Source organism: Clarias gariepinus, chromosome 27 (assembly GCF_024256425.1).
Source record: "Clarias gariepinus isolate MV-2021 ecotype Netherlands chromosome 27, CGAR_prim_01v2, whole genome shotgun sequence".
Classification (NCBI taxonomy): Eukaryota; Metazoa; Chordata; class Actinopteri; order Siluriformes; family Clariidae; genus Clarias; species Clarias gariepinus.
This window is the reverse complement of record NC_071126.1, coordinates 3,481,567-3,492,017: the sequence shown is the minus strand read 5'-3', so window position 1 is coordinate 3,492,017 and position 10,451 is coordinate 3,481,567. Positions and strand designations below refer to the sequence as shown.

General features: G+C 38.6%; 1 protein-coding gene across 1 annotated transcript; it reads left to right on the top strand.

Moving 5' to 3' along the window:
• The first annotated feature begins 4,760 nt into the window (after positions 1-4,760).
• faslg (Fas ligand (TNF superfamily, member 6)) lies at positions 4,761-7,805 on the top strand. The gene is made up of 4 exons (XM_053489228.1): positions 4,761-5,375; positions 6,025-6,070; positions 6,183-6,242; positions 6,653-7,805. The coding sequence occupies exons 1-4, from the start codon at positions 5,100-5,102 to the stop codon at positions 7,054-7,056; spliced, it is 786 nt and encodes a 261-aa protein (XP_053345203.1). The 5' UTR covers positions 4,761-5,099; the 3' UTR covers positions 7,057-7,805.
• Positions 7,806-10,451: the final 2,646 nt, after the last annotated feature.

Below are 10,451 nucleotides of genomic sequence, written 5' to 3'. Positions count from 1 at the left end.
TGGCCGGGAATCGAACCTGGCTCCTGGTTTATATATATATATATAAATTATGATACGTAACAGTAACAGGGTTCCCAACATTGTTTGGCATGGAAAGATTTAATTTGATGCGATTTCCAATCTTGACGACATGACGAGTGATATCATCACCTATGACCCTTTAGGTGTCTGGTTCTGTGTAGCTCGATGAATTACCTTTTTGTTTGTGCTGATTAATACGATGGCATCAATTCATAGCATTTTAAAAATGATCATTAATTCCTTCTTAGCCATCAGTTAATATTGTGTTTTAGCAGGTTTATTAATTTAATTTTGAGAGTGACATAAAAGACTTGTCATTGCACTGCTGGAAAGTGGTCTTAAGTTTCGGTTTCTAACCGATCGCGTGCTGACACAAGGTGAACAGTTGCTTATAGGAAACAATTTCTTAGAATACGGGTTTGATGTGGCTAAACAAGGCGGGATAAAAAAAGTTTGTTAGAATAATTGATTTATTTAGAATGGGAAGTTGCCGTGAAGGAGGAAATTATAAAACTCTTTTGCGTTTAACTCATTGTGGAACTTTGCAAAGACACATGAGGAACCATCAACCACCAGAAAAACCTCATCTGCTTTTACGGAATCAGTGTGTGTTCCAGTAAACTGTGTATGTATCTTTGTGTGAGTGCGCGCATGTGTGTGTCTAGAGGATATGCAAGATAAAGGGCACAGGTTGAAGTGATGCTTTCTTGTCTGGTTTAAACCACACCACCAGTCTCCACCCCAACACCCACTCTGTTCTCATGCAGACCCCTGAGAATGCACAGTGCAAGACTGCAAACTCATCTGCACACACACACATACACACGGTGCGTGTTTCATGTGGAAGCTTCTGTTCCTTCGTGGTTTTGTATGGTTTCTGAAACTATCTTTATCCTGCTACATCACTGTTTACATAAACAATGATCCGGCATTTCGTTTGGATGAGAACACAGGGTGTTCCCTTAAGTTTGTTAAAATGTGTATTCGCTTTAGATTAACTCCTCACCGTGTGCTCACTGAGACTTCAAGGGTGTGAAAGTGTCACCCTTCTATGACAGCATATACTGATGTACAGGATGCTAGTGGTCTTTGCTGTGCACACGTGCACACACAATGTGGATTTACTGAAAAATGCTTTCTGGGTCATTCGAAAATTCTGTGGCATTTGAGTGACCAATGAGCCATTTTCAGTTCTTTTGAAACAGCTCAAAAAGTACTGCGCTCAGGCATTTTTTACCAAAATGGATTCATAAAAAATTATGGAGAACTGGAGAAAATACTTACATTTTTATGCTGGGGAAAAAAAAGTGGGGTATACTCCATAATGTTAACATAGATGCATTAAGCATGTAAAGTACATTTTAAAAAAATATATTTTATTATTTGTTTAGTGAAATATCCAGAAACCAATCATTACATTATAGCCAACTCATACTTTTAAAGATGCTTGACCTAAAAATTTTTTTTTGTTTTTATTTTATTTTTTGCTGAACATTTAAAAAAGACATACTCTATTAATATACTGGAAATGAAAACATACTGTATTTGCCCGTTCCTGTTTAAGTGTTGTCTCACTTAAATGATAGATAGATCATTCAAAAATTACATAATGATATTGTAAAATATACAAAATGTAGGGTTTCAATTATGAGTTTATTTATAAAGGAAAAAAAAGCTGTCCAATCCTGCCTGTCCCAATATAAGAAAGTAATTTCTCCCGATCCTCTGAGTGGCACATTGGTAAAGTGCTCATTCGGAGATCGCGAGTTCGATTCCCGGGTGATGCTGTAACCCCTCGCAGCCGAAGGCCTAGAGAGAGCTGATTGGCCGAGCTCTCTCAGACGGGAAGGATGAGAGGTACTTAGTGCTCCCATATTAATTACGGCTCTACAGCCAATCAGGGGCGTCTGTGAGTTCACGTGAGCAGATAACGGATAGCGCGTGCGAGCAGTTCGAAAGGATGGCGTCACGTAATGGTCTATTGTCCGACTGAGTGGTAGTAGTGACAGGGAGGAATTGGACATGACTAAATTAGGGAGAAAATCTGGGAAAATCCCCCCCCAAAAAGGAATTGCTCCATAAGACTTTAATTGGTTGATGGTTCAACTGCAATCAAGCACATTTGTGATAATTATCAATGAGTCTTTCGTATTGCTGTGGAGACATTTTGGCCCTCTCTTCTTTTCAGAATTGTTTTAATTCATCCACATGGTATGGTTTAAGGTCATGTTTAATCTGTTTAAGGCCATGCCACAGCATCTCAATTGGATTTTTATTATTGTATTATTCATTATTTGTCTCATTTATTAACCTTAAATTAGTTTTGAGCCATTTAGACGTAGACTTGCTGGTGTGATTTAAATCATTGTCCTGCTGCATGGATCTCCGTCCTGTCCGCCAGTCCTGGGAAGATTACCACTGTTGCAGGGTGGGGGTCCAAAGATTAGATTTGGCTGTATAACCCTTTTCAGACTGATAAATGTCAATTACTTTGTTTCTCTTCTGTTCTTGAATTTTTTTAGATTGTGCTGCTTTTTTATCTTTTAGCAGGCAATTACTTTTTTACTTAGGGCCAGGTAGGTTTGGACAGGTTTTCCCTTGCTAAATTAAATAGTCATTTAAAAACAGCTTTTTGTATTTACTGAAACCCCTTTACTTGGGTTTGGCGGTTGGCTTTGTGATTTACAAAAATCCCTTAACACAGGTTGTCTTTGTGCGTAATAATATTTGTTCGATGATCTGAATCATTTATATGTGACAAATATGCAAAAAAAATAATCAGGAAGCAACAAATCCTTTTTAATGCCACTATAGCATGTGGTTAATATGTCACTGCAAGAATGAAGCATTAATGAAACATCTATATTGATGAAGAATGGATATTGATGCAATAATTTTGTCAAGAACATATGAACTATTTTGCCAAGCAACTGACAGCACAATTTTAAATGTGCTGAAACTTACATTTAGGTCACTAGAACATACAGTAACATGTCATACTTGTTTTAGCGTATTATGTATATACTGCCAAAATGACAGGTCTTCTGTGTGAACTGGTGACAGAGTTATGGGCATCCAAGGCACATTAATCTGCATGGGAAGCAAAGGCTAGTCTTTTTGGGCCAATCCCAATACCACGATTTGTTGCAACCAGTTATTACTAGATATGATGGAAACATAACAATGTAAGAAGGTGGCCTGGTTCGATGGATTATGTTTTATTTACATAATGTACATGTAACTCATTTAACTGGGCGGTAAATATCCAGGATTTTTGGAGATAGTGGTAGAGGTTAGTATGATGCACTGGGCAATACTCTGCTGAAATACCTGGCTCCTGGTATTGATGTGGATGCTACCTTGACACATAACAACTAAGTATTCAAGAGCAAGTATTACCTAAAATTCCTCTTTTAGCAGGATGATGCTTTCTGACGCACTGCAAAATCGTTAAGGAATGGTTTGAGGAACATGAGAAAGAGTTCACGGTTTTGACTTTGATTTTCCCCAAATGTCAATCTGATTGAGCAGCTGTGGTATGTGCTGAACCTTAAATGTCCAATCCACGAAGGCCACATTTTGCACCTTATTGGTCTTAAAAGAGGGGGCGCGGTGGTGTAGTGTTAGGTGGTTAGCAGGTCCTGCTCCTCCAGGGTCCGGGTTCAATTCCCGTCCAGGGTCGATTCCCGTCTCTGTGTGCATGGAGTTTTCATGTCCTCCTTGTGCTTGGTGGGTTTCTTCCGGGTACTCCGGTTTCCTCCCACAGTTCAAAGACCTTAGGCTAATTGGCATTCCCAAATTGCCTGTAGTGTGTGAGTGTATGTGTGCGTGCCCTGCAATGGATTGGCATGTAAAAGATCTGCTGCTAACACATTGGTGTCAGATACCACAGCACACCAGCGGACTAGTGGAGTCCATGCCTTGATGGTTCAGAGTTGTTTTGGGATACAAGAGGGACCTACACAATATAAAAAAGGTGATTTTATTAGTATTTATCTTGATCACCAGCTATACACCAGTGAACTAGTGATCATGGGCTCCTAAGGCTCACCCATGCCCGTGAGGACCAAAGACCGTTTCCACAGTAAAGTCAATGCAGCATGATCCCCTGAAAAAAGTCAATGCTGAAAAAAAATGGCCTTGATTATTCTGAGGTTCAAGCTCATACCTTAAGGCCACTAACTAATATTCCAAAGCCCACATATCAAGAACCTCATAACCACATTAAAAAAAAGGGTTGTGGTGGTGTTTTTTTTTTTTAGGAGAGGGGGAGTCATGTTAACAGAAATAAGAAAAAAAAATCTTTTTGAGAATTTGCTTAATGTTTAAGTTCTAAGTGACAATGCCAGTAACTCCAGGTTGTCTTTATGCATTAAGATTGACGTAAAGTATAATATTTGAAACTACCATGTTGAAGTTTCTGTTGTTACAAAGATCTAAGTTTATTTCCTGCTCATCTCACTTCTTTACAGTATTATTGGCACAAGATAAGGATTTTGTGGGCAACTATTGGAAGGCCAGGATGTGTTTTGGCCTGAGGATATTAAATAATCATAATAATGTCATGTGGCTGGCTTTTTATATAATAGTTCCTTTTAATATTTTATACCTATTAAAGACTAACTGAACTACTAACTATAACTAGACTAGCTTTTAATGTTCCTGTGTGTTTGCAGTATGTATGAGTTGGGCTGATTTTCAAAAGGGTTTTCTCATCATCATAGACTCCAGAGTTTTCATTGATTAAAAAAAGAGAATCAAATGTGTGATTGCTAATTAAAGAACATGTCAATGAAATGTTTAGCTATTGATGTGAGTAGTTTGAGAGAGATGACTGGTTTGACAAACTGCTGATTGAGAGAATTTCCTTCCCATGATGTCACCAGCATCAGCATGCAAAGTCTTAAGGGCGGACCAAGGGGGTGTGTGTCAAACACTCTAAGAAGAAGAAGAAGAAGAAGAAGAAGGCAGAAAAGTGTTGAAAGTGTCTACCACACAGTTTTTTTTTAAGGAGGTGCTATATTGTGTCAGACGAATGCTCACTCATTAACCATTCAGACACACACAGAGAAGCAAGCATGCACAGTAACCATAGGCCCCCATACCCTCCAGTGTTCACAGTTGATGCTGCAGGAGGCTTTTCTCATCAGCATCGGGCAGCAAGAGACGAACCTCCCCTGGTTCCCTGCTGGACATTACCTCCTGCCCAGTTTCGGCCGAAGAAAAGGAGCTGTGGAGGAGTAAGCTCGGCAGCATGCCTTCTGATTATGGTCCTTCTGACAGTGTTTGCTGCACTGGGACTTGGAGCCTATCAGATACTTCAGCTGCAGACAGAACTGCTACATCTGAAAAAGGTGAGACCTATCTGTGTGTCTGTTTCTCTTCCTGCCTGTTAGTTATTTTAGTCTGTCTATAAATAGAAATAACAACATATATTTAACAGATACGTATTTTTTCAAGAAAATTTACACCATATTCATGGTTTGAAAAATCAAACCATCTGTTACTTTACCACTAACCACTTGTTAAAATACCAAATAGATGAGTTTTCATGAAACAGCAGAAAAAAAAAGCAAGAAAATAATATTCACCTGTAGTGAATTTTAAACATTGGACATATCTCAATAAGAGCGGATCGGAAATCTATTAAACCTTTGATTTAATTAAAACTTTTTTTTTTTTTTTATCTCCAATGCATTTTGACATTTACTGAGGCATTTAGACTTTACTCACTTGTGGTCACCCGTCCAGCAGTACAGGATATCCTTTACTCAAACCAGACAGCACACAGCCTTGCTTTCTTAGGAACTCAAACTGAGTGAGCATCATGCACAAAGACAGCATCTAATTTCGCTATGTTTATGCATTAAAATTATATGCAAGTGTGTGTTTGTTCATGCATAAATAATAAATTATATAATTCATAAATATCATACAAAATATCATAGGGATGCATGATGTGACCCTGTGGTTTAACATATATATTATTTATTTTTATGACAGGAAGTACACCCACAAACTGAAAGCAGCTCACCACAAAGGCTAGTCGGTAAGTTACAATCTTTTTTATCTCCCACCTTGACACACATGCTATATTAGATAATAACATCACTGTGTTTACAAAAACAAATATTAAGCAAGGAAATTTCATGATTTTTTAGGAGACCGTCAAGTCGAAGATATTCAGAAGCACAAGCATGTACCAGCTGCACATCTGATGGGTAAGAAAAAATCCTAATGTATTCAGTAGATCCTGATATACAGTATGATCACACTTTATCCACAACTTATACTTTAAACACCAAGGCAAATACTATGGAATCAAGACAAAAAGCTATGAAAGAAACCAAGCAAACACCATCTGCACTGTTGATAGATATGAATTACAAAGAGGTTTTTAGCAGATTTACACAGGCTTTTAGTAGATCTAGTTAAATTATTGTGCACCATATCAAATATAAAGACTAAATATGAAATGGTGTATCCCACTGTCATGCACATGTGCTAATTCAATTTATTATGACCTTTACTGAAACTTTGTAGGCTAGTAAATATCTGACATGTCACCAATCAATCACCTGAAACCGATGTCTAACAGGCAAAATATCATCTTTACTTCTTATCCATTCAGGACAAAGCCAAGACCATAAATCCAAGACCCTCAGGTGGGAGTCAAGTCGTGGCCGTGCTTTCACAGATGGCGTCCTGTACCGTGACGGTGGTTTACAAGTGAATGAGACCGGCCTCTACTTTGTCTACTCACGTGTGGAGTTTCTATCAAAAGAATGCAAACCAAGGGAATCCCTGATCCACACAGTGTACGTAAAGAGAGCCGAACGGATGCAAATACTCATGACCGATCATCGAGAAGGCTTCTGTCAGGTTAACAGCAAGGAGTTCTGGATGGCCGGAAGTAACCTTGGTTCCATGCATCAGCTCAGGCAGTATGACTGGGTGTATGTCAATGTATCACAGCCATCCAGGCTCAGTTATGACCACCAGAGTAATTATTTTGGCCTTTTTAAACTCCCATAAACACCCTCTGTGACCCTCAAATGTTTGTCGAGCCAATGGTCAGCGGTAACAGGAAAAGTACATTTGAAAGGCAAAAATTGGCCTTTGTGTAAGAAGAAGTGTAGGCAATCATCCACGGATGACGCTATATGTAAGATTATATAGCAATTGATATTGTTTCCTGAACACTACTATGCTTCTGTAAGGAATGAAGTTGCAGTGATGTTATTTATTTACAGAAAGATTTATTATGTATGTCTGGGCATGGTCTGAATTACATATCAATATACATTATGGGTCACATTGACTATAAGTCTAATATACAATTTACAGTTTATTAAATTATTGTTGATGATGTTCAGAAAGCCTTTGTTTAATGAATAAATGATTATATATTGAAAAAGAAATTAAGAAATGACTATTTGTCCACTCGAAATATAGCACATGTTGTTACTATAGTAAAACAGATTTGTTGATGATGGCAAGGGAAAGAGTGGGCTGACACTGGGAGAGATGAAGGAAAATATGCTAAGCATTACAATTAACATAGTTTCCAGGTCTGTTTCTATACTGACCATATAATTAACATGTTGTTAAATGAGTCATAACATGTTTCATTTTACAATTTTAAAAGGGATTCAACTTTTAGTAAAGACGCATAGTCAGTCTAGCAGACTGAGGTCTCTAATACCCTCTTTTGGGCAACCAGACAGCTCTGCAATGTTGCAGTTTCATTCCTCATCATTTCTGCAAAGACCCTCATGCTGGCTTGATCACAAAGCCACAGATACAAATGTAGTCTTGCTTTCTGTAACATACACTCACAGATTTTTGCTGCTGACGCAGAAGACGGTGTCTTTTTTCAGTTTCCTTCCTGTGTTATAATTCTGGTACAGAGGCTAGGGGGTAAATCATCAGTCTGTTCAATTTCTGCAGTAAAGTGTAAAATGCATTTTTCTCCCTTTCGTTTTTCCAATAAGAAAACAGATTTTGTGTGACAAATTTTATGTGCTCCCAAATTGGAAGCAAGTGCAAGTAAAGCACGTAAATATTTGTCATGCCATAAAAAATGATTTTAGGTTTTGGTGCAAGACATCTGATTAAAAAACATTTAGTGCTTCAGGATTTCTTAGTATTAAGCCCCTTTCACACAGCCATTTTGGTGCGAGAATATTGCACCGTTGCTGCGCCTCTGCGTTCTATATAAAAGAAACAGATGCAGAATCGAGGGTCGTTAATTACACAGTTAATCTAGGAGCGGAGGTAGTGATGGGTGAAACGAGATCTGTGTCAAAGGGAGAGCCCCCCATCGCAAAACAGAGGGTGGCATTTTGAAATGTGTGATGTGTGTAACACGCTGTCGAGAGGTTTACAATAGTAAACAGTTAATAAAAAACAAATAGAGAATGAGAGTTGCCAGTCTTCCTAGGAGTCCACGTCCAAGGACATTCACCTTAAGGTCAAACTGTACAAAATACAAAAACACACACTCACAAGATCTTAGGTTTAGTTTTGGTTTGGCTTTAATGCCAGGAACATGTTTGGCAAAAGACCTCGCACCCACTGTTAAAGCGTGGAAGTGGAAAGGTGATGATTTTGTCGTGTTTTGCAGCCAAAGGACCTGGGCACCTTAGACTCATTTAACCATGAACTTCTCTGCATACCAGAGTATTCTAAAGGCACATGTGTGGCCACCTGTCTGGCTAAAGCTTGGTCAAAATTTGATCATGCATCAGGTTATCCAAAGCACACCAGTAGATCCACATTACAATTGCTGAAAAATAAAAATCCAAGGTTCTGGAATGGTCTAGTCTAGTCAATGTCCAACCCTGAACCCATTTAAAATCCTGTGGTGTGACCTTAAGAGAGCTGTGCATAAGAGAATGATGAAAAACTTCAACAAACTGAAGCAATGTCTCAAGCAAGAAGAATGGACCAAAATTCTTCCACAATGATGTGAGAGACTGAAAAAGTCATACAGGAAATGATTACTTTACGTTATTGCTGTTAACGGTGGATCTACAAGCTATTGTATCATGGGGTACTTAGTATTGTCCACATATCACCAATGTGCTCTTCTCGCCAGCTTACTCTTCTTGGGAGGTAGACTGAAGCGCAGGGATGCCACATGCTTGGACGAGGTGGTCAGCTGGTTGGTTTGGAGCGGGCCTCTTTTAAGAGAGTGGTGAAGGACATTAAACAAAATGCTGTCCAGCTTCTCCAACCCCGATCATTCAGTGTACATATTTTTCAGTTAACAAAAGAATGTGTTCAGTGGAACAGCTCTCTACAGGGAGAATGCATGTGAATGTGGACTGGGAGATCTAGGCATAAGGCAATTCTGCTATATACGTCACAGTTCTACCCGAGTAGCTCTCTCCTCTGTTAGCTTCAGGGTTTTACTCTCACTATTACATATTTTGCCATTACACACAGTCTCAGTTTCACTGTCACATTCATGCTGTTTTTTGCACAACTACTACGTTCTTTGCACAATGAATACTGGTTGCACTGTATGAGTATTATGTGTATTAGTAACCTTTTTAAAACTTGTGATTTAGTGAGATTTATTTAATTGCTTCTTAGATATCTGTCTCTATTGCTGCTGTTTACCTGGAATTTACTTTTGGGATCAATATAGTATCTATCTATCTATCTATCTATCTATCTATCTATCTATCTATCTGTCTGTCTGTCTGTCTGTCTATTTATTTTTACACTTTGACCTAATTTTTGTTGAATAAATAACAGTATGGTAAAAAAAAAAAAGTATTTTGTTATATTTTTGTTTGATGCTGTACAGTACAGTGTCTAATACTACAGTACATACAATCAGATGATTTTTTTTGTTTTTCATGTTTTACCACATGGAATTAAAAGAGGGGATGTTAACTTTTGCATGACTGTTTACACACCACGTTAAAAACAATGTATCAGCTGACATTGAGGTCAGCAGTTTTAGTCGATTATTTTTGCATGTATTATAATATTTTAGTGCAAATGACAGGACTGGGTGCATTGCGGAGTGAATTGCCTCCATATTGTTTTATTTACACTTAAGGCCAGCTACAAAGATAACTAGCTTTCAATACAAGGCTGGATCCCAAATCTTTCTCCAAGCCTTAATCAAGGGCCCTACTTCATAGGTTACAGGACTGTCCACCACCTCCATGGTTTATCCAAAGCCACCGCTCATGGATTCCAAAATACCCAGATCCCAAACTGATTTAACACCCCTGAGGTACACCAAACAAGCAAGTCTGATCCACCCACCCCCACCCCCCCCCTCATCCTACAACTCACTGCACCCAAAGAACCTACCACCTGGTGTGAGACACCACAGCACACCACCAAAGGTCTCATGGTGTCATGCCGAGTTGCCCAAGTGGCACAAAGGGAACCTACACTATATTGGA

Excerpts from the sequence above, each read along its gene's own strand:
- faslg (XM_053489228.1), top strand. The coding sequence starts at position 5,100 with ATGCACAGTAACCATAGGCCCCCATACCCTCCAGTGTTCACAGTTGAT. Across the intron at positions 6,071-6,182 it reads CTCACCACAAAGGCTAGTCG|GAGACCGTCAAGTCGAAGAT; the intron begins GTAAGTTACAAT and ends ATGATTTTTTAG. Across the intron at positions 6,243-6,652 it reads ACCAGCTGCACATCTGATGG|GACAAAGCCAAGACCATAAA; the intron begins GTAAGAAAAAAT and ends TTATCCATTCAG.